Source organism: Muntiacus reevesi, chromosome 1, assembly GCF_963930625.1.
Source record: "Muntiacus reevesi chromosome 1, mMunRee1.1, whole genome shotgun sequence".
NCBI lineage: Eukaryota > Metazoa > Chordata > Mammalia > Artiodactyla > Cervidae > Muntiacus > Muntiacus reevesi.
The window spans coordinates 230,797,770-230,819,224 of NC_089249.1; the positions used below are offsets into that span (position 1 = coordinate 230,797,770).

General features: G+C 49.9%; 1 protein-coding gene across 1 annotated transcript; it reads right to left on the reverse strand.

Moving 5' to 3' along the window:
• Nucleotides 1–318: 318 nt before the first annotated feature.
• On the reverse strand, nucleotides 319–15,074 carry PCDH12 (protocadherin 12). Its single transcript, XM_065918788.1, has 4 exons — nucleotides 11,872–15,074; nucleotides 8,771–8,868; nucleotides 6,520–6,671; nucleotides 319–3,172 (listed from the first exon to the last, which is right to left on the reverse strand). Exons 1-4 carry the CDS (start codon nucleotides 14,749–14,751, stop codon nucleotides 2,706–2,708), a joined length of 3,597 nt encoding a protein of 1,198 aa, XP_065774860.1. The 5' UTR covers nucleotides 14,752–15,074; the 3' UTR covers nucleotides 319–2,705.
• Nucleotides 15,075–21,455: the final 6,381 nt, after the last annotated feature.

Here is a 21,455-nt window from a genome sequence, read left to right on the forward strand (position 1 = left end):
AGAAGTTTCTGTAACCTTTCCGTTCAGCACAGTCAGTTCTATCAGCATACGGACTGTCTCACTCTCAACTGTTTCTTGGGGGAAAGGGCTGGCATCAGACCTTGGAGGGGTTGCAAGGTTTGGGCAAGAGCACCAAGGCTCACCAACATACACCCCAGCCCTGATCAAAGGTCGGTTGCCTCAGAAACAGCTCTACCTACAAGTTCTCCAGATTCTGTGGGGAATTGAGGATCACAGTGGTCCTTAATCTTATTTAGGTCACAGACCCCTTTGAGAATCAGATGAAAGCACTGTCTCCTTCTCATGGAGAAGTACGCATCCTCCCAATTTTGCATGCCATTCAGCAGATCCTTAGATCCCAAAGCTCGACCAGGAACCCCAGGTTAAGGACCCTTGATATATCAGAAAGAACATCATCTGAATTTCAGATGTAGAAGCTATCTCTGCCACAAGCCTGCTGTGTGGCTCTGGGCGGGTCAGTCCTTTCTGTCTTGCTATTTCTTTGGCAATAAAGCGTTCAGACTCCTTGTGATTAAAACTGCCTGTCTGTGGAGGTTTAGTGACTTAGAGCAGTGCTGCTTACCTTTTTTATAGGTCACATGTTCCTTTGAAAATCTGATAACTCTGTATCTTCTGCCTAGAAATAAACCCTGTACACAAAGTTTTGCCTAGTATGCAGGGGTTCCAAGGACAACAGATTTAGGTCTTTTGAACTAGAGGGAGGCAGTGATCCAATTGTGAGCAATGGTTCCAGTTTCTTTAGGTCATCTCCTCTTCTCATCTCTTCTCTCTGTCTCCCAACATCAACTCTGCACTGAAAATCCACTAGTGATTGGGGGTCAGCACTGTCTACTCCAGTGCTATGGTTTTCAGACTGTTTTCATGTAATGGAACCTGTTTTGTTTTTTGTGTTTTTTTTTTTCTCTTTTCTAATGAAGTCTTATACCTGGAGCTCCAGTATAGAGAAAAGGGAATCCTGTAGCATTTCTGTACCCACTGTTCATTTTTTTTAACAAGTATACTTTTTTCAACAAGTATTCATCAAGTGTTACCTTGGGCCAGGTGCCTTGCTGCTCAGATTGGAGACCCTACCTGCTTGGTGTCCCCCAGCCTCTTTCATTGGCTTGGGGAACCAAACAGCTTGCAAATCACAGATCTTGTAAAGAGGTTATTCTGCCCTGGAGTGAGATGTCAGAGACCAAGAGACCCTGCTCCCAGAGCTCCTGAAGCACTTTGGGGGCCCCATTTTATTCATCTGTAAAATGGGATAATGGAATAATGATGCCTCACTACATTCCAAGTATGGATGCTTTTCATTATCCCTAGATGGGAGTATGGTTGGCACCTTTCAGTGAACAGTGAACATGTGTTCTGAGCTCCGGAAAAGGATGAAAGGAGAGGAACAGAAATTTTTTCTTTAGTATCAGGGAGAGCCTCCACACTGTTGAGAAGCTGAATAGACTGAACCTTGGGAAAATATTTTGCTGTTTTTTTATCCCCTCCTCCCCTGGAAGGTTTGCTGCTGTCAGCATCAATTTCATAGACCCAGTTCACACACTGTCCTCCAGGGCCTGAATTCACTGCTGTGACAGAGGAAGGTTTACCCACAATCAGTGGGTCTGGAAAGATGACTTCTGCACCTGAAGGGCTGCTTGCTAGGGAAGGACAGGAGTCTGCAGAGGCCCAGCCGCATCAGGTCAGTGACAAGTCCCTCTCATTCTGTGCTCGGAAGAGCAGAGATGTGCAGCCTGAGAGGCTTTGGAAATAAACTTTTCAATATTCTTCCTGAGGGGATTTCAGGCAAGTCCACTCTGGCAAAAGCCCACCTGTGGTAGCTCTTCCTTTCTTTTCCTCGGCTCGCAGTCTAGTGCCAAAGTCGAGAGCGTGGGTATTGGTGTTGGACAAGCCTAGCTCCAATTTCTGGCTCTGCCTCCTTTCTCTGCTTGATCTTGGGCAAGACACTCAGCTTCTCCCAAGTCTCATGGCCTTGTATCTGAAATGGGGATAATAACACCTCCCCTCTTCGGGTTGTGAGGAAATGAAATTAAATCCTATTGTAAAGACTGGTGCCTGGCCCCTGTTAATACTCTATAAATACTCATGCTTTTCTTAGCTTTAATTTTCAGCTGGGAAGCAGATTATTTGGTACTGTAGCAATAGGGGAGTGAGGGTCAAGTGTACCTGTGTCCATCACCGCTGACCTAACACTGTGCACCCTACCATCCTGGCCCACAGTGACGCTCCGGCCAGCGACTGGATGACAAAGAACCCTCACTCTACTTTTCCCTCCTCCCTGGCCCTCCTGACAGGTGCAAACAGGGTAACCACCCACTACTTTTCCTTTATTAGTAGGTCAGAGAGCTTTGCCTGGTGCCCCAGGATCCAGTCCCCAACCCTCCAGTGTGCAACCAGGCCCTCCTTCCTGCTTGGGATGCTCCTAGGCATCTGTTTTGCAAAGAGGATTAACCCTCTGTGCTCTTCTTCCATGTGTTTTGCCAGCAAACACTTAGCCACAAACTGCCTCCCTCCTCCAAAAATTCCACCAGTAGAGCCAGCACTTAACATCGGGTTGCTTTGGTCAGCCAGCTCTTTGTCCTGGGGCTCCTGCCTGTTCTGTGGGGCAGCCTCCGTCACCCTAAAGTTCTCAGGCCACCTCTGGTCAGTGAGTTCAAAGATTAGAGACACCAGTTCCTGTCCCAGAATCCTCAGGGCCTGGGCTTCCTAACATCTCCCGGGGTCCCCGGTTCCTGGATCCACTGGCCCCTGCTGCTGCTGCTGCCACTGCTGGTCCTGCTCTCGGCCCCCTTGTTTCCAGCTAGGCCCGTGGGGCCTTCGGAGCCCGCGGCCCCGCTGGTGGCCAGGTCTAGACTGAGGGTCCTCCCGCAGACGGAGAGCCGCCGCAGCACCTCGGAGGCGGCCTCCACCGGCACGGCGGGGCGCTGCTCCAGCAGCATCTCCAGCAGCGAGCTCATCTCCGACAGGAAGGTGCTGGCCAGCCGCGTGCCAGTCGGGCTCAGCTCCGGCGCCTTGCCGAAGGTCTGGAAGGTCCTGGGCTCCTCCGAGGCCGCAGAGTCCGGGGAGAACACGTTGTCACGGTAGTTGGTGGAGAGGGGCAAAGAAAGTCTTGCCATCCAGGCCGGGTCGGGGACGCTCAGCCGGTCCAGGGCCAGGCCTGCAGGGGGCGAAGGGGACGCGGTGAGGGCGGAGCCCCGGGCGGACGGGCGGGGCGCCAGACAAAGGAGGGAAGGGAAATGGGGGGGACAGATGGGGCGGCCGGAGGGGGGCGGGAAGGAAGAGGCCCTGACGGGGAAGCGCGCCGGGCAGGAAGGTAGCGAGTGAGTTCGCTCGTGAGCTGGAGTGAGGACGCGGCCGCAGGAGGAGGAAGGCCTAGAATTAGAAATTGGCCTCTTTCTAAAGCATCTCCCAGTCTCCGGGGGCGTTTCGGGTTTAGGTGGCCTCCATCCATCCCTGAACAGCCAGGATTTTCACTCTCTCAGGACAGACACCACTAGCTGAGCATGGGGGCGCTGGAGGGATTCCCGTTTTTAGCTAATGCTGTAGTTCCTGGCTTGGTGCTGCCTTCCTTTCCTATTCATAATAATAATATAATCGTGACCGCTTATTAAGTACTTCTGTGCCAAGCAATTTACATAATTATCTCATTTAACCTCCACACACACCTTTGAAGTCAAGAGTATTTTATGGATGAGGAAACAAGTTCCAGGAAGTTCAGTCATTCATCTACTAGGCACCCGAAGCCAGATTTGACCCACAGGTCTGATGATTGGAAGCCCCGTGTAACTGTACCACTGAGATCCACTGTCTGGAGAACTTGCCCTTCCTCTCTCCCTGGATGCTAGGTGCTCACCTGTGGTTCTGGTTTCCCTGGCCTGCTAAGGTCTGTACTGTCACTCGCTCTCAACACCGCATGCTCTCGACACTGCAACCTTCGCCTCTCATCCTCCCTGTGAAGTGGCTGGCCGCCTAAGAGCTGTCCCAGGAAAGGGACGGGACAGTGAAAAAGTGTCCCCTTGACCCCAAATCCCACCATCACACTTCTACTTTTGCCATCTCTTCAACAGAAAATCCTGTCTTAGGAAACCAGTCCCAGGCACAGTAATAGAGGCCAGGGCAGAGGATACAAAGCATAGGCCTTGTGGTTAAGCATCTGTATCTTTAAAAAAAAAAAAAAAGCACAACATTTACTTTAACATGTATTTAATACTTAAGGTGAGCCGGTTTAAAATCTGTGCATAGAGGGAAAGACTGGAAAGGGATAAGTCAAAATGTTAGCTGAAATTGCCCTGGGCAGAAATGATTTATTCCCTTTTTGTTTATCTACATTTATCTCTATTAACCAAATATTATTTTTGTGATTTTGAACAGTTATTCCAAAATACAGCTAAATGCTGTTTCTATTGATAAATGAGTCTTGTTCTTGCCTTGTCAGTGCGGGGCTAGGCAGGCTGTGAGGCAGGGTCAGCCCCTTTCCGACTGGTCCAGCCCACGCCCAGGGCTTAGTGAATGTTTATTGAATGATTGAATGAACATAAATATTAACCCTGGACATTTGGGAAATGTAAACCTTAGTTCCCTGAGACTCTGGGGTAATAAGGTTGAAACTCTTCTGGTGTTACAGAATCAGGCTTTTCCTTGTACAAGGGTCAGAGAGCTTCAGAAGGAATGAAGCTTAGAATGAGAAAATCAGTGGAGTGTAGGAGAATGGCTGAAACATGATGGTGAATTCACTCCGAGGCAGGTGGGCACTGGGCAGACCAGGGTTTGATTTCCTAGCTTTGCAGCTTATGAGCAGTGTGAACTTGGAAAACTTGCTTAATCTCCCTGAGCCTCTATTTTTTCTCTTATAAAGTGGTGAGATAGTCACACTTATCTTGTAGGTGGCTATGAGGATGCAATGAGCTCATGCAGCCAATAAAACATGATCATCATCACATCCTCCAGTGGGGCTTTTATCTGGTGCGGCCGAGACCCCAGTGTCAGGCACATTCACTAGTAGCCCTGTCACAGTCCACCCTGTGGGCAGCGCAGGCTCCGCTACCATTGCTGTGCTGTTCGTTCCCCGACTTGTTACCATCCCCCTGTGCTCCTTGCCCTCTGTGCTATGAGGAATCGGGACCACGTGGGAACGAAGCCCAAAGGTTCCCGCACAAAGCTGGGGGAGAGAGCTATAACACCAGCACTGAGATCATATGAAATTTTCTAATAGCCAGGTTTAAAAAGTAAAAAGAAAAGGTGAAATTAATTTATGTAAGTTTTTTATATTTAATATCATTTTATCATGTAATCAATATTTTTAAAATTATTAATGAGATGTTTATTTTTTCATACTAAGTCTTCAAACTCTGGAGTGTGTTTTATACTTCTATCACATCTCAGCTGGTCCAGCCATTTTCACACATGGCTATTGGTTATTGGAATGGACCTCATAGCTCTACATTCTAGACAATGCAGTCCTATAAAGTTCTCTGTATTTGTGCTGTCCAAAGCAATATCCATTAGCCACATGTAGCACTGGAAACATGGCTGGTATGACTGAGGAACTGAATTTTTCATTTTACTTAATTTTAATTAGATTTCATTTTACTTAATTTTAATTTAGAGCCACACTGCCTGGGTTAATAACCATAGGCTACACAACCTTGGGAAAATTATTAAAACCCTGGCCCCTCAGTTGTTTTTTTTTTTCTTTATGAAATGGGGATAATGAATAGTCCCAATCTCAGAAGATTTTCTCATGAGGCACTTAGAAGAGGAACTAGCACACAGAAAGCACTCAATAAATGTTAGCTATATTTTTTTAACCAAGGAAAGGGAAATCCCTGCCATGCCTTCAGCACACAGAATATGTCCAGATGAGAAATAGATTATTAACTATGCCACAGAAAACCACAGCGTAGGTCAGACTTAGTGTGTGTTACTTGAAGGAGGCTGACTGATGTGTGTTGTGGGGGAGGTATGGGGGTGCTAGCAGATTCTTGAGTTCTCATGGTAAAGAGATCTTCAAACACATTAAAGAAATGCAGATGAGCGGTGTAGGAAGTAAAGAGAGGTCCCCTAATGGTAGGTGGGCCCAGGTTGACTTCCCTTCCATCACTGATGAGCTAGGTGATTCTGGGCAGGCTGTGTTACCTTTCTGAGCCTCAGTTTGCTGATTTCTAAGTTGGAACTCCTAATGTCTACCTCAGAAAACTGTGTGGAAGCTTAACTTGAGATAATGCCTACAAGATGCTTCCTTAGTACCTGGCACACACCAAGAGCTCAGTAGTTGTTCACTATTCTTTGATGACTTTTTAAATGCATAATCAAAGACAAATCTGGTCTTTAAACAAATGAAGACCTAAAGCTCCAGGGGAAGTAAAAAATGTTGCTGATAGTCTTCTCCAGAAATAGACTGGCTGTGTTTCCCTGCAGTGGATTGGAGCAGCCCTCTGAAGCCTGGGCACAGGAAGAGACTGTAGGGGAAGAAGTGCGGTCAGGGTGACCCTGGGAAGTTCCTACCTGTGTGGGGGTCCAGGAGATTTGACAGCTCTTCTTCTAGCAGCTGCTTCACAGAAAGGTCCTCTTCAGGGTCCAGGGGTCCTTCTTCCTGGTCTGGTTCTGCCTGGCCACCAGCCCTGGTGCCTGGGCCATCTGTGTCTGGGATTGCACTCCTGCAAAGGAAGCCAACCCATTCCACCAGTGAGGAAATTCACACACAAATTCATTCATTCCTGCTTATGAATATTCTGCTATTCATGCCAGCATTCATTCATCTGCAAACTGAACTGGGTTCCCAGCCCAGGCTTCAGAGTCAGACCAACCTGGGTTTCTTGATCCCAGCCCTCTTGCCTACTCTGAGTCTGTTTCTTCTTCTGTAAAATGGGAGCAATAAATAACATCCACCTCACAGGGCATTGTGGGAGTAAAATGAGGTGTCACAGGTAAAGACCTTAGCACAGTGTTGTAAGCACTCAGCAAATAGAAGTGACTGAATACACAGATATTATTCACCATTGTCCCTCCATTCCTTCTTGTTACCTAGTACAGAGTAGGAGTTTAGTAAACCTTGGTTGATCCAGCGCAGTCACCCTTCCATCTCTCCATCCCTCCATCCAAGTATGAGTTCCAGTGATGGCAGGGTTTTATTTTTTCTTAGCATTTATTTTTATTTACTTATTTGGCTATTCCAGGTCTTAGTTGTAGCATGTGGCATCTAGTTTCCTGACTAGGGATCGAACCTGAGCCCCCTACATTGGAAATGCAGAGTCTGAGCCACTGGACCATCAGGGAGGTCTCCAAGGGCAAGGATTTTTGTCTGTGTCATTCCCTGCTCTCTCACCAGTGCTCTGAACAGAAGTTGGCACATAGTAGGTGCTTGATAAATACCTGGTGGACTGAATGACTGAATGTTCCCTCCTCCTTGTTTGAGGCTAAATCCCAGACCAGAAGAGCAGGTCAATAGAGGATGCAGCTGAGGTAAAGCATCCCCAAACTACTAAGAATCTACTATGGGATCTCTTGCTGTCTCCCTGGCCTTTCCTCCTATGGCCCCTCTCTGTCACTGAGGAGACAAGTTCCTGGGACTACCTCGGCACAGTGGGCAGGCCTGGCTTCTCATCCCAGCTTCTGGGAAGGCTTCCCAACAGCCTTTAAGGCCTGGAGTCCTTGCTGCTTTTTCTCCATGGCCATTTCAGCAGGAAGGTGGCAAGTTTGCAAGTAATGACAACAACTAATGTTTATTGAGCAATTACTCTGAGTCAGACGTATGCTTTGCAAGGTATATTTGCCTTCTCATCAAACCTTTCACTTCTGTAAGGGCTTCTCTTGTTATCATCTTCATTTTACAAATGAGAAAACCAAGACTTGTAAGATTATGCATCTTGCACAAGGTTTTCACAGGTTAAATAATGAAGTGAGATTTCAAAGGCAAGCTGAGGTGACTCTGGAGTGTGTGTGCTCAACCCTACTCTACAGTATTTCTAGCTCTTTTTGCCAAAAACCAACCAAACAAAATGACTATAAGTTGTCACAGCCAGAGCACTGAACTGGAAGTCAGTGTCCTGAGAGCCAGCCTCAGCTTTGCCACTCACTGGTCATTTGACCTTGAGCAAATTCACTTTAAGGGGAAAGGACTTAGCATTGTTTGTATACCTCCTTTGTTCCAGGCACTGGGCCACAGGCTTAGAACACTTGTGGTCACTAAATTCTTACCCCATCACTACAAGGAAGTGGCGACCTCCATCTCACAGATGAGAAACTGCAGGCCTGAGGCTTGATCTGACTTACTCAAGTTTACGTAGCTGGGTAGGATCAAACTACTTAGAGCCTCAGTTTCTCCGTCTGTAACAAGAGGGAGTTAAATTAGTTGTCCTCTTGAGGTCTCTTTAATTCTAGGACAGCCCAAAGAAACACACCCACATACCCACATCCTCAGCCAGAAACCTTCATATTATATTTAAGGGTCAAGAGCAAGAAGGCTGAATGCTATAGATTTAAAGTCCATAGTCTAGTCCCTCTGAAGTCAGAGGACAGATAGAGCCTCGGGGATGAAGTCATTTCCTTGACTCTGGGTCCTGTAAATACTATTAATACAGTAGCTCCAGGACCAAGCTGTCTGGGTGGGGGGATGGATGCTGTTCGCTGCAGTCTCCCAGGGGAGCAGCATCTGGAATGTGCTCACCCTTCCTTGCAGCACAGAGGCTGCAGGGGTGAGGGCAGGCTGGTGGGGAGGGGGCTTGAGAAACCAGAGTTGGGGCTACGTGCTGCTTACCTGCCGCTGCCAGGCTTGGCCAAGTACTTATTTCCCCGGTGGTTTGGTTTGGGCTGGAATTGGCCCTGATGCAGCAAGGACAGCAGCTGGGAGATTTGCTACAAGACAGGAAAAATCTGTTGACTCCACACAATTCCGACCCAGCACACTTCCTCACCGGATGTTTCCCTCAATGCCGGCGCTTTCTTTTTATAGTCTTTCCTCCAGCTTCAGATGTTTGTGGATTGGTTGGGGGATGGTGAACGGTGATGGTGACGGAGGCAGGGACATGTGCAGGCAGGTTCCCTGCTTGGCTTTGTGTCAACTACAGATTTCCGGGACCTGGGTGTCTGAGAGAAAGAATAAGGGTCTTCTGGGGGACCCCATGAGACCTGCCCCCGGTGGACACTGTGAGATTGGGGTGGAAGAGGCCATTTCCTGACTATAAATGTATTATTACTTTAATAAGGATCCTCTTAAAGTGTTGTATCCCCCTCTTCAGCAGTATTCAAACACTCAGCCAATGTTGGTGGGTCAGATGTAACTATGTTATAAGAAGGCAGAGGGTGTCTTTGAATAATTTATTCATCCTTTCATTCATTCGACAAGTATTTAATGAGGGCCTGCTTGTGCCAGGGCCTGTGCTTGCTATGGGAATAAGAATGAGATCATGGCCCAGTCGCTGCCCTCAGGGAACTCCCAGTCTGCCTGGGAGGACAGTCAGGGGAGATAGGGCACGTGGGCTACTATGGGGGGTTACATCGGAGTTGGGAAAGGATAGAGGTCAAGTGGAGCAGATGAAAGCCCCTCACCCAACTTAGAACAAGGAGGAGTTGTGTGTGGGGGGGGGGGGGGCGGGTGAAGCTACAGGGGGAAGTCATTCATTTATTTCAACAAATGTTTTCTCTGTTCATACTGCATCACAGGCCCCTGTACTGAGACCTGGAGTTTCCATAGAGGGTTAGCAAGTGGAGAGAGGGTGAGGGTCTGGGTGAGGGGTGAAAGGTCAGTCAGAAGGTGCTCAAGCTGAAAGGCCAGAGGAGACAGTGGAGTTTCAGAAAGGCTGGTGAATGGAACAGGGGTGGGTGAGATGTTCAGGGCCAGGCCGCACAGGCTCTTATGAGGGAGGCAACAGACCAAGTCAAAGTCGTTTCTAGCTTGTTGTGTGATGACAGGCAGGTTTTCAGACGTACTCAGATCTCAGTTTCCTCATCTCTAAGGTGAATCTAAAAATACTACCCAGCCTCCTTCACAGGCTTGTCAGGATTAATTAGGTGGTATGAAAGTTTAAAATGCTCCACAGAGTCCAGGGTTTTGGGCTGTTACTCCTAGAAATGTTGTGTCTGCCTCCCGGTCCCAGGTTACCTCCCCTCTGAGGAGATCCCTCCGCCCTTTGGGCAGCTGTGACAGAAAGGGCTGACCTCAGAGGAGGTCTGGAAGGGGAGGTGGCTGGGACTGGGGTTTCACTGTGACTTGGGAGTCTCAGGGCCCCACTGCCCACCTCAGGGCCGTTCCCACCTCCTGGCCCAGGCCCAGAAGCCCTCCTAAAGTGTCTGTCTCCCTTTTCTCGAGTGACAGCCGATACTTCAGGGACACTCCCTGAGTGCTAGCCCCTAGGTGATGTGCTGTCATTCAGGGTCATTTCACAGCTAGAGTCAGACTCGAGTCAGACTCAGGTTCAAATCCTAAATCTTCCCCTGCTCTATTTCCCATCCCACCTTAAGAAATCCTGAGGCTCAGTTTCCTCAGCAATAAATCAGGGGATAATAACAAGACCCAGGTCATGTGTTGGTTGTGTATATGAAGATTAAATGAGTGAAAGTCTATAAATCACTTAGTAATAGATCTCAGGATAAGCACTTATGAACTGTCCAGTGGTATCTAATCTCATGTCATTCTTTAGTAACCCAAGGAAGAGGATGCTATTATACCCATTTTGCAGATGTGGCACCTGAGACTCACAGGGGCTATCTAGCAATTAGAGGCAGGGCTGGATGGAATTGGAACCAAGATCTGACTCCACTGCAGCACTGTGCTATTGGAAAGACACAAGCATTAGGCAAGCTGCCTCTTACCCTTAAGTCAATCTCACCTGGGTGCCCTTCTCTCTTTCAGTATGGTCACCCACAGGGCCTGCTCTCTGCTGTCTCTGGCAACCACCAGCACCATATTTGACACAAAGAGTTTATTCAGTAAGCATTTGACGATTGAATAGGTGAATGAATGAATGACGCTGGGCAACACTTCTGGGGCTGCATAGAGTCAGGGCAGGACTCCTGAAAGAGCAGCTGGGCCACCTCCAGGTGGCTTCCTGGGGAAGAGGTGGGGGAAGGAAGCTGTGTCCTTGCTCTGCAGGAAACATGAGCTGCTGGCCTGGCTCACGACAGAAGTGTGCCTTGGGCATAGGGAAATGATCTGGGGTTCAGAGGAGTTGATATGGGTGTGAGATCAGGCCCCATCCCGGAAAAAGCTTTCCCATTTGTGTCCAGTAAACCCTAGGTCACTGGACACAGTCATTCATCTTCCCATTTAATCTTCAACCCCCTGGAGGTAGACACAGGTAAGTTTGGTATCACCACTCCTATCTTATAGGTGAAATAAATAAAGTTGCCCAGCTCCTAAAGTGACTGTGCCGAAATTTGAACCTAGATCTGCCGAACTCCCAAGTCCCAAGGTTGTTTCCATTGCCCTACCCAACAGGCCTAGCTGACAAGCTCTGGGGTCTCAGGCAGCCCCTGAGACCCGGGGGCAGTAATGCCCATGCCAGCTTGCTTCACAGGGAAAATTGCCCAAATGAGATGAAAGCAGGTACTGTTAATCACTGCCTTTGCTGTGTGTCTGCTTGTGCCAGGTGCTCTGAGTAAGTGCTCAATAGGAATTAAGTGACAATTCTGTGAGGCAGATGTTCTTACTGTCATCCCTGCTTTATAGATAAGAAAACTAAAGCTCAGAGACAGTAAGTCATTTGTCCAGGATCACACAGTTAAATCCTTTTGACTCCAGAGCTGAACCACTGCACCCAATGCATCCTAAGGTGCTTGGTGAGCCTAAGGAATGAATGTGAGGGTAATGGGGTCTGATGCTGTTTGTGGTGGTCCAGGGGTGACCAGAGAGAGAGGTACCTGAACAGGAGGCGAATCCACGGTGAGCTCCTCTACAGGGTTCCGCTCCGCAAAGGCAGCCACAGACAGCCGGACCAGGCTCCGCAGGATCTGACGGGGGCCTGACTCTTTCTCAGGGGCTACTTTACCATTGAGATTCCGCTGCCGCCTCAGGGTTGCAGAGGAGGCTGGCGGGCTCTGCAGGGCCTCCTCGCTGCCCTGGTCTCCAGGCACTCTTCCTGTGGGGCTGCCCGCAGCCTTCAGGGGCCTTGAGCGGGGCTGGCCTACAGCAGGCTGGGGCTCGGCAAGGTTCAGGTTCTCCCGGGAGGCGTTCCTCTGCCTGGGATGGTTGAAAAGGAGGTTGACGGTGTCCTGAAGCACCTCTCGGCTCTCGGCCAGCGTTCCCTGGTTGCCTTGGTTACGCAGAGTCCTGTACAGAGTCGGTGTGAGATGAAAGGGGGCCTGCAGACAGGAGTCCCAGCCTGCTTCCATCATTGCTTCCTCGCCCACATGCTTGGGGGGCTGCCCGACTTCGCCAGGCTCATCCACCTGGCCCCTGAGCACAGGCACAAGGTGGATGTCCGCCTTCTGAATGTGTTTCTGGGGCCTCTTGGGCTGGTTACGGTAGGTGGACTCAGCCTCCCGACAGTTGTAGGCCCTGTTGTCCTTTTTCTCCGTCCGGCAGATAGACATGATCAGAGCCAAGATCGACCCAAAGACGGCAAGCAGTACAACCAGGCAAATCACTGTGAGTACCGATGTGCTCAGGGCCCCTGGCTCACGGGCTGAATCCCTCAAGTGGTCCACACTGGTGATGAACAAGACCTGCAGCAGGGCTCGGGTCTGCAAGGAGGGGCTGCCTTGGTCTTCCACCACAATCTCCAGCTCCCACTCACTCCCAGTGAGGCTGCTGGCATTGGTGATGTTGATGAACAGCTGCCCCAGGTGGGGGCTGAGGACAAAGACACCAGCTTCGTTCCCACTCCGAATGGTGTAGAGAAGCTCTCCGTTTGCCCCCGAGTCTGCATCTCTTGCTATGATAGTCACCAAAAGGAATGGCCGAGAGCTGGGGGTGGCCTGTAGTGGTATGTCAGTGCCCGCTGGGCCCAGGCCATTGGGATTCTCAATGGGCACCAGCAAATGACCTGTGGAGGCATTTACAAGCACCGAGAGGCTGGCTCTCCCATTACTCAGTATGGGGTGAATCACCTCTGGGGCATTATCATTGACATCCAGGAGGCTGACCCGAACAGAGACACTGGATGTGAGCTGGGGCTGCCCGCTGTCCTCTGCAATCACCAGGAACTCAAAGCTTGCCATCTGTTCATAGTCCAGTGACCTTTGAGCGGTGACCTCGCCTGTGTCTGAGTCAATAGCTACCAAGTGAGAAACTGGGGAGTCCTGGATGCGGTATGAGATTTTCCCGTTAACACCCAGGTCTGCATCATGGGCCTTGATGGTGATGAGGTGAAGAGAGGGTAGGTTGTTTTCCCGAGTGGAGACCTGGTACCTGCTTTTCTCAAACACAGGTGCATTGTCATTGGCATCACTGATCTGAATGCTGAGCTGTTCCTTGGCTGATAAGGGCTGGGGTCCTTGGTCTTGGGCCAACAGAGTGAGGGTATATTGGGGCCACTGCTCTCTGTCCAGTGTGGCGTTGGTTAGCAGCATGTATGTGTTACCATTGGTCCTTTTCAGCCTGAAGTGGCCCAACTCTTGGCTCAGCCAACAGTAGACCAGACCGTTGTTTCCTGAGTCCAGGTCATTGGCCATGATGAGAGCAATGAAACTGTCCTTGGGAAGAGCTTCGGACACCAGCAATGGTTGGGAGGCCCACGTGATGTGGATGCTTGGGACATTGTCATTGACATCCAGAACCTTGATGAGAATCTTGCAGTGGGCTGGGATGGGATTGGGACCCAGATCCCTTGCTTGGACATCCACTTCATAGGCCGGATTCTTCTCGTAGTCTAGGTGCTGGAGCAGAGTCACCTGGCCCGTCTTAGCATCAATACTGAAGGTGTTCAGCACCTCCGGAGGCACGTGCTTACTGAGAAAGTATTCCACCTCCCCATTGGGGCCTTGGTCAGGGTCTGTGGCAGTCAGGTTTATGAGGAGAGTACCAGGGGCAGCGTCTTCTTGGATTTCTAGGGCCAGTGAGCTCTCAGCAAACACAGGGCTATTGTCATTGGAGTCTAGGACGCTGACCTTGACCAAGCTGGTGCCTGACTTGGGGGGATTCCCACTATCATAGGCAGTTAACACCAGATCAAAAAATGAGTGGATTTCCCGGTCCAGCTCCTTCACCACCACCAGTTCCGCGTGTTTTGTCTGATCGGGCCCCACAATGACATCCAGGGCGAAGTGCTCGCTGGGAGACAGGGTGTAGGAGTGCAGGGTGTTGGGGCCAGTGTCCGGGTCCAAAGCTCTGTCCAGGGGGATCCGGGTGCGCAGAGAGGCGCTCTCAGAGATTTCCAGCTCCTGCTCACCTTTGGGAAACTGCGGCTGGTGGTCATTGATATCCAGCACCTGGATCTCCACGTGGATGAGCGCCCGCTCCCCTGTGGCCAGCACGTCAAAAGATACCAGGCAGGGATCCTGCTGCCGGCAAAGTTGCTCCCGGTCCAACCGCCTCCCTGTGCTGAGCACGCCGTCCTCAGAGTCCACCTGGATGGGGAGTCCCTGGGGCAGCTGTAGGACCTGGAAGGCAGCTCCCGCTTGGCCAGGCCCCTCCTCCCGGCCCCGTTCCTGAGGCAGCTTCCCTATCACGGTGCCAGCCGGTACCTCCTCTGCCACCTGATACCTCACAGTGAGAGTGGCCACCTCCTGACAATCCCCTGAAAGGAACAAGTAGCCCCCTGGCCCCAAAAGTCCCAGAAGAAGTGACAGAAGTCGCATCATGCTTACCGCCAGAGTGCGCTAGATCCAGAAACCGCTAGAGACCTTCAGGGTCTGGGCGAGTCCTCCAGAGTTTCCTGAGGGGCTTGATTAGCCCCGCTCTCCTGCCCCCAGCCCTGCTGGCACAGCCTTGTCCCATCCTTAGCTAATGGAACTAACAGAAAGAAAGGCCATCTTCATCAGAAGAGATGTGAGAGGTGCAAGGACCGATGAGATAAAAGTACCAGGGGAGGCCCGGTACAGAGGCACTGTGGGTCCCCGTCAGCCAGTGATGGACAAGAGTCGGTCCAAGAGGGACTTGACCCAGTGAAGCAGGATGTGGGGATCTGACTTCCAAACAGTTGCTAGGCCAGGGAAACAGAGAAGCAGCTTTTTCCTATGGAAACCCCACCTACAGGAAAAGGGAGGGCTGTGAGTTTCTATGCCAATTAGAGAAAGAGAGTTTCCGTGAAGCTGAGTGGCCTGCCGCTGAGGAGGATGCGGCTGGGGACAGGCCGGATGGGAAGGTGCTGTCCATGTGGCAAGGCAGCCGCTGAGGGGAGGGGAGCCCCTGCTGTGGCCAAGTAAGCAGAGAGCCTAAGCCCCTCCTGGACGAGTCACGCCTCGGCCTCTCTTCCTTCCTTGTCTCTCCTTGTTTCCTTCGTCTCCCGTTATTCCTCTCCCATTCCTCTTTTCCCACCATTGTCTACCTCTCAGTCTTGACTCTGCCCCCATCACCCATTTTTGTCTCAAGGGAAGCAGAGCTGATTAAGAGAGTGGCCATCAGAGCCGAACTGCCTGGATTCAAATTCTGACCCTGCAACTTCCCAGCTGGGTCATGTGGGACAAGTCACTCAGCCTCTCTGTGCCTCATCTTGCAAGTGCAGATGGGAATAAGAACAGTAGACCTCTCAGGCAGAAATCTTGGGGATGAAATGGAATGTGCGTGGACAGCCTGGCCCAGAGTCATGGGCAATGACATTGTTCTTGGAGGTGGGTGTTGTGATCTGCACAGTTTGGCCTGCCTTGGGACTGCCTCTGGCTCCTGCACTGGCTGTGGGGCAGTCCCTTGCCCACACAGACGGGACCGTAAAGGTGCCTGTGGTCTTGGCTCCTGAAGCACAATGACCTCTCTGACCCGACGGTGCAGCCTCCCTCCCCCTTCCCTTCTGGCTCCCCAGCCTCCCAGCCCATTGTTCTCCACATCTGGTCCAGCTTGAGCTCCTATCCTGGGGAATCCCCCAGCCTCCCACTCCTTGGTCTTGGAGGTTTTTATACCTTTCCCTCTCCCACACTTTCCTCTCCCTTTCCCTCCCTTCCTCCAATTCTTCACTCCCCACTGCAGTTCTTGTCCAAGAGTCCTGTCACAGAGATGAGACCCAGGAGGGGGCCAAGGGTGCAGCTGGCTTGGGTGGCCTTGAGGTGGCTTGCTCCTTCTCATTTCCTCCTGTCGCTGCTGCCCCACCATTGTCAGTCTTGCGCTTTACCTTGAGGTTGAGTCCAGAGGTTTGTAAAGCATTTGATGTGATGGGAGTTAAGGGCCAACTTTGCCTAGGTAGGTGTTTGCAGCTCAGCCCTTAGGGCTGGAGGTGCCTGTTGGGACAAAAGTCACTCCAGTCGGGCCACTGGCCTGGAGGCTTGTGGCCATTTGGATGGCGTGATGAGGACCTCCTTGGCCTAAGCATCACCTGTGCTCCCCTCTGTACTTTCTTTTCCACCCCCTACCCCCTGCCCCCTACTCCCTGGAGATTCCCAACAGCACAGGGTCTGAATCCAATCCACAGGGTCTGAATCCTGGCTCTGGAGGCAGACAGAGCACAAGTCACATAACCTCTTTGGGCCTCAGTTTCCTTCTCTAGTAGAGTATGGCTAACCTGCATCTCCTGAGTTTGTGGTAAGGATTCGATGAGATGATATAAGTGAAGGCTCAGTGCAGCGCCTGGTACAGAGAAAGCACTCATTACATGGGTCTAGTTTACCTGGTATTATTTGCCAGGCTTTATACCCTGAGTACAAATGGTAAAGATGGTCTTGCATTTGTCCCTTCACTTTTTTCTCTGTCTTCTCCACCAGGAAGTCTCACTTCCCAGGGTGTCCTCAGCTTGGGTGCAGGCCCAGGCTACCTGTCCTGCAAAGAGAGCCAATGTGGGCCCCAGGTCCTCTGGTGGTAGCCTGCATGGTGGCCCCACTGCCTGACCCTCACTCATCCTGCTGTGTGCAAGGCAGTGAGCAGGACAGAGTGACCCCCCAAGGGACTCGTAGTTTCAGGTCAAGGTAGGAAAATGAAAGAAGTGGGTCCAGTGGAGTGGCTCTGGATTCAGATCCTCCTGGAGGACCCTTAGATGCACCCGGAAGGATGCAGAGGAGTGAACCAGAGGAGGTGGGTGGACAGCAGGGAGGCAAGGCAGGGGGAGGGAGCAGGATGGAAGAGGCCTGAGGTGGGTGAGCTGGCTCCTTATGGTCCTACAGGAGGGTCTGTGGACAGAGGAAGAGGAAGTTGGGCTGGGATGTCAGCGGGGCCGCTGGATGATGGCGGGCCTGGGGCCCTATGCTAAGGACTTGGACTTTGTCCTATAGGCTGTGGAGAGCTTTGGAAGGGCTCTGAGCTGCATGATGAAAACAGCAGCTACCTGCCAAGCCTTGTGCTGAGTGCTTCACATACATCATCCCACGCCACCCTCACAACAGGCCATGGGTGAAAAAGCTGAGTATTGAGGTTGGGTAACTTGCCCAGGATCATGCACATTTGCCTTCCAGAAAGCCCCACAGGCTGCACTCTGGGAAATGGATCAAAGGAACAGAAGAGGGAGGAAAGGCGGCCAGCTGGGAGTAATGCAGGGGAGCTTTGGTACAGGAAGCTCTGGTGCGGAGAACGTTTCCAGAACGCCATCTGGTGGCCAAAGGCAGAGAGGCAGGGAGGTGGGTGGCTGGAGTTCACAAATGTCCACAGCTCCAGGGAGGACATGGCACCCCACTCCAGTACTCTTGCCTGGAAAATCCCATGGACGGAGGAGCCTGGTAGGCTACAGTCCATGGGGTCGCTGAGAGTCGGACACGACTGAGCGACTTCCCTTTCACTTTTCACTTTCATGCGTTGGAGAAGGACATGGCAACCCACTCCAGTGTTCCTGCCTGGAGAATCCCAGGGATGGGGGAGCCTGGTGGGCTGCTGTCTATGGGGTCGAACAGAGTCGGATGCGACTGAAGCGACTTAGCAGCAGTAGCAGCAGAGCTCCAGACCCCTGTTCTTGTGCTATGTGCAGTACAGCAGAAGGACCTATACCCGGGTGATAATCATTTCTCCTAGTGGGAAGCTAACTGTGGCCCAACACCCACAGAGATAATAGAATTCAAGATTTTACCTGAGCTTTTTTTTGGCGGGGGATTGCTGCTTAGTTCCTCAACCAGGGGTCAAACCTGTGCCCTCTGCATTGAAAATGCAGTCTTAACCACTGAACCACCAGGGAAGTGCCTTATTTGAGTATTCTTCAAAGGGCATTTGTGTGTGTGTGTGTGTGTGTGTGTGTGTGTGTGGCCTTGACTGGGACCCATGGATGCAAAAAATGAACTCACAGGTCATGAAAACCTTTGGATTTCGTAGGTGGTTTATTATTGTTCTCTGTTTGTTTTACTCTTGTCGGGGGCAGGAAGCTAAGACAACCCTTTAAGAATCCAAAGGCAGCAAAGGAAGCACCAGAGCTTTTAAAGGCTATTGTCTCTAGGAATGAGGTCCCCATTTAGTAATATTTCCTCCTCTTTTTTGGCTGCAGGGTCAGTTGATCTTTAGCAGCCACATGTCAAGGGGGTAAAACTGGAATTTGTTTGGAAAGCCTACATCACTCTGAGTCTTAAAAATAGATTCAAAGAAGCAGAAGTTGTTTCAAATCCCTAAGTCTGAAATATTTTTAAAAAGAGGGCAGGCTTGGGCTTGGTGCTTGGAGGCCTTGTTCACCACCAGCCTCTGGGTTGCTTACACTTGGGTCCATCACTATAGGGGGAGGTCGGAGAGTGAAGTGGGAAGGATCGGGGATCAGAAGATCTCTTTAAATACCTGGGGTCCTGAAGAACCTTGAGGGGTCAGACTAGCAGGGTGGGACTCTGACACTTAAGGGACTTGAAGACCAGTTGGATGAAGGCTAAGATCATTTCCCCACATTAGGAATGTCCTGCTGGGCTGGCTGCCCACCCCCAGGGCACCCTGTGAATCTGCCCAGCTGCTGCCATAGTCACCATCACCAAATCAGTGCACCACCAAAGTAGCATTAGAAGCTGGGAGGCTTCATTCTCAAGACCTTTCTGGTTGGGGAGGTGACTGGACCACCTAAGATTTGCCTCTTTTTTTTTTTTTCCCCCCAGCAAAACCTTATTGAAGTTGGAGGCATTCTAGCCTGAGGCATTGACTGGGAGACTCAAGGACTTGTTCTGGGTCACCTGTTTCTGCCCCACAGTTTGTGGTCTCTGTTGGGGGCAGATCACAGATGTCCAATTCCACCCAACTGGGTGGATTTCTGGGCCCACTGTAGAGAGAATACTTGGCAGGGAGAAATTTGCTAAGAGAGGACTTTTCAGGAAATGGAAAGGTTTTGTGTCTTGATCAAGACTGGTATCTCTCAAAAGGGTCCACGTATCATAGTCACTTGAAAAGCTTTTCAAAATACCAGGAACAGGGCAATTCATACTTTTCTTTTTTCCAGACTGCCAAAGAGAATTTTATAATTGCCAGCTCTATTTCCCTCTCTTTGAAAATGCTTCATCTTTCATATCATTTGGGACCAGGTTGGGTAAGTCGATCGGACCTTTTTGCTGGGAAGAGAGGCCTAATTGATCTATATAATAAAAGGGAAAATAGATGAGGGGGAGGGGAATTGCTGAAGGTTGAGGATATTGTGGAGGGGGTACCTTAGAGAACAGCTGAGGCTGTGAAGGAAGTAGGTTGATGATAAGGACTTTCTGATGGATAGTTGTAAACTGTGTAAACTCCTGTTTATAGGAGTAAACTCCTGTGAACTGTTGTAAACTCTTTCATGGTTTTCAAGAAAAGTGCAAGAAAGGATTTATAATTTATTTTGTGCTTTAGTAACCACAACACAGCCCCCAAAACTGGACCACATAAATTCTGAGTTAATAAGGGTTACACTTATGTCTCTCTCCCTAATCTTCAGAGGAAAAGAGGGCTACTTCCAACATGTAGGTTTCAATTCTGATATACTATAGGTCATTCTACCACACACCCCTTTTCCACCCCAACCTCATTGAGAACCACTGACATAGAACTTCTTAAACTTGTTATTTATTTTTAAAAATTTTTGGCTGTGTTGGGTCTCTGTTGCTGTGCGCAGGCTCCTCATTATGGTGGCTTCTCTTGTTGCAGAGCATGGGCTCTCGGATGCGCAGGCTTCAGTAGTTGTAGCTCACAGGCTCACAGAGCTTCTTAGAAGCACTAACAGCCTGGTAAGGGCGAACTCTGCAGCCATCAGGCCTTTCTCACCAAGCATCCTCCTGGTCCCCACCTTTCTTCTATATCTGTATCAACGCTCAGCAGAAGCTCTGTGCACACTGGTTCTTCCATATTTCTGCAGGCTCTTCTGCCTGCTTCTCTGATTCTCCCTTTGGTTTGCCTTCCTTCTGACTCCTAGGTGTGGGCATGTCCACCAAATATTCTCTTCAGCCCTCTCTTCTAATTAGGGTTCTTAGCCCAGAAGTAGGTTGCCAGGTTTAACAAATAAAAATATAGGGTGGGGGCATTCCTGGGGGCTCAGTGGTAAAGAATCTGCCTGCCAGTGCAGGAGACGTGGGTTTGATCCCTGATCTGGGAAGATTCCACATGCCATGGAGCAACTAAACCCCTGTGCCACAGCTATTGAGCCTGTGTTTTAGAGCCTGGGAGCCACAACTACTGAAGCTCAAGCATCCTAGAGCCCATGCTCAGCAACAAGAGTGGCCACCGCAATAAGAACCCCACGCATTGCAACTAGAGAGTAGCCCCCACTTGACACAACTGGAGAAAAGCCCGTGCAGCAATATAGACCCAGAACAACCAATAAATAAATTTTTTAAAAATATAGAGTGACTGTTAAATTTGAACTTCAGATAGTGAAAAAACTTTTAAGTATTTTTATCTGGCAGTCCTATACAGACGTTAAGTATGACCTCACCACAAGTTCTTCTCTATTTTCCTTTTTCCTCTTCTTTTTATTTTTAGAATTTTGGTTTACACAGTGAATTTGAAAATCTATCAGTAAACACAAAAATCAAACATATTGACTGGGAGCATCATCTGTACATGAATATTCAGAGGCTGACTCTGTTGATTGGCCTTGTTATGTATTCAGCATTTCTGGGTGATTCTAGGATGTAACTGTTCTCACACTAAAAGAACTACCCCTGAGGAGGCTTGGATCACATTCATTAATTTATTTGGTCATCCGGTCACTCATTTATTGGGTGGAATTCAGCATGTTCTTCTCCATTTGCAAGGTCAGTTTTTTTGGCAAGAGAAGTAGCTAAATAGCTAAAGTTGACCCATATTTTCCTTTCCCCTAAACCATTGGTTTGGTTTTCTTTCTTCACATAGAATCTAATCAGCCTAATTCTCACCTTGCTTCAGAAAGATTCTTGCAGGAAGGAAAATGAGTCTTCCCATCGTTACATAAATTCTCATGGGGCTCCCCTTTATAAGTTTATGACAGCCAAGAGTTGAGCCCAGAGCTCCGAGAGAAACAGCCATA

Excerpts from the sequence above, each read along its gene's own strand:
- PCDH12 (XM_065918788.1), bottom strand. The coding sequence starts at position 14,751 with ATGATGCGACTTCTGTCACTTCTTCTGGGACTTTTGGGGCCAGGGGGC. Across the intron at positions 6,672-8,770 it reads GCCAAGCCTGGCAGCGGCAG|GAGTGCAATCCCAGACACAG; the intron begins GTAAGCAGCACG and ends CTTCCTTTGCAG. Across the intron at positions 3,173-6,519 it reads TCTCCTGGACCCCCACACAG|GCCTGGCCCTGGACCGGCTG; the intron begins GTAGGAACTTCC and ends CGCCCCCTGCAG.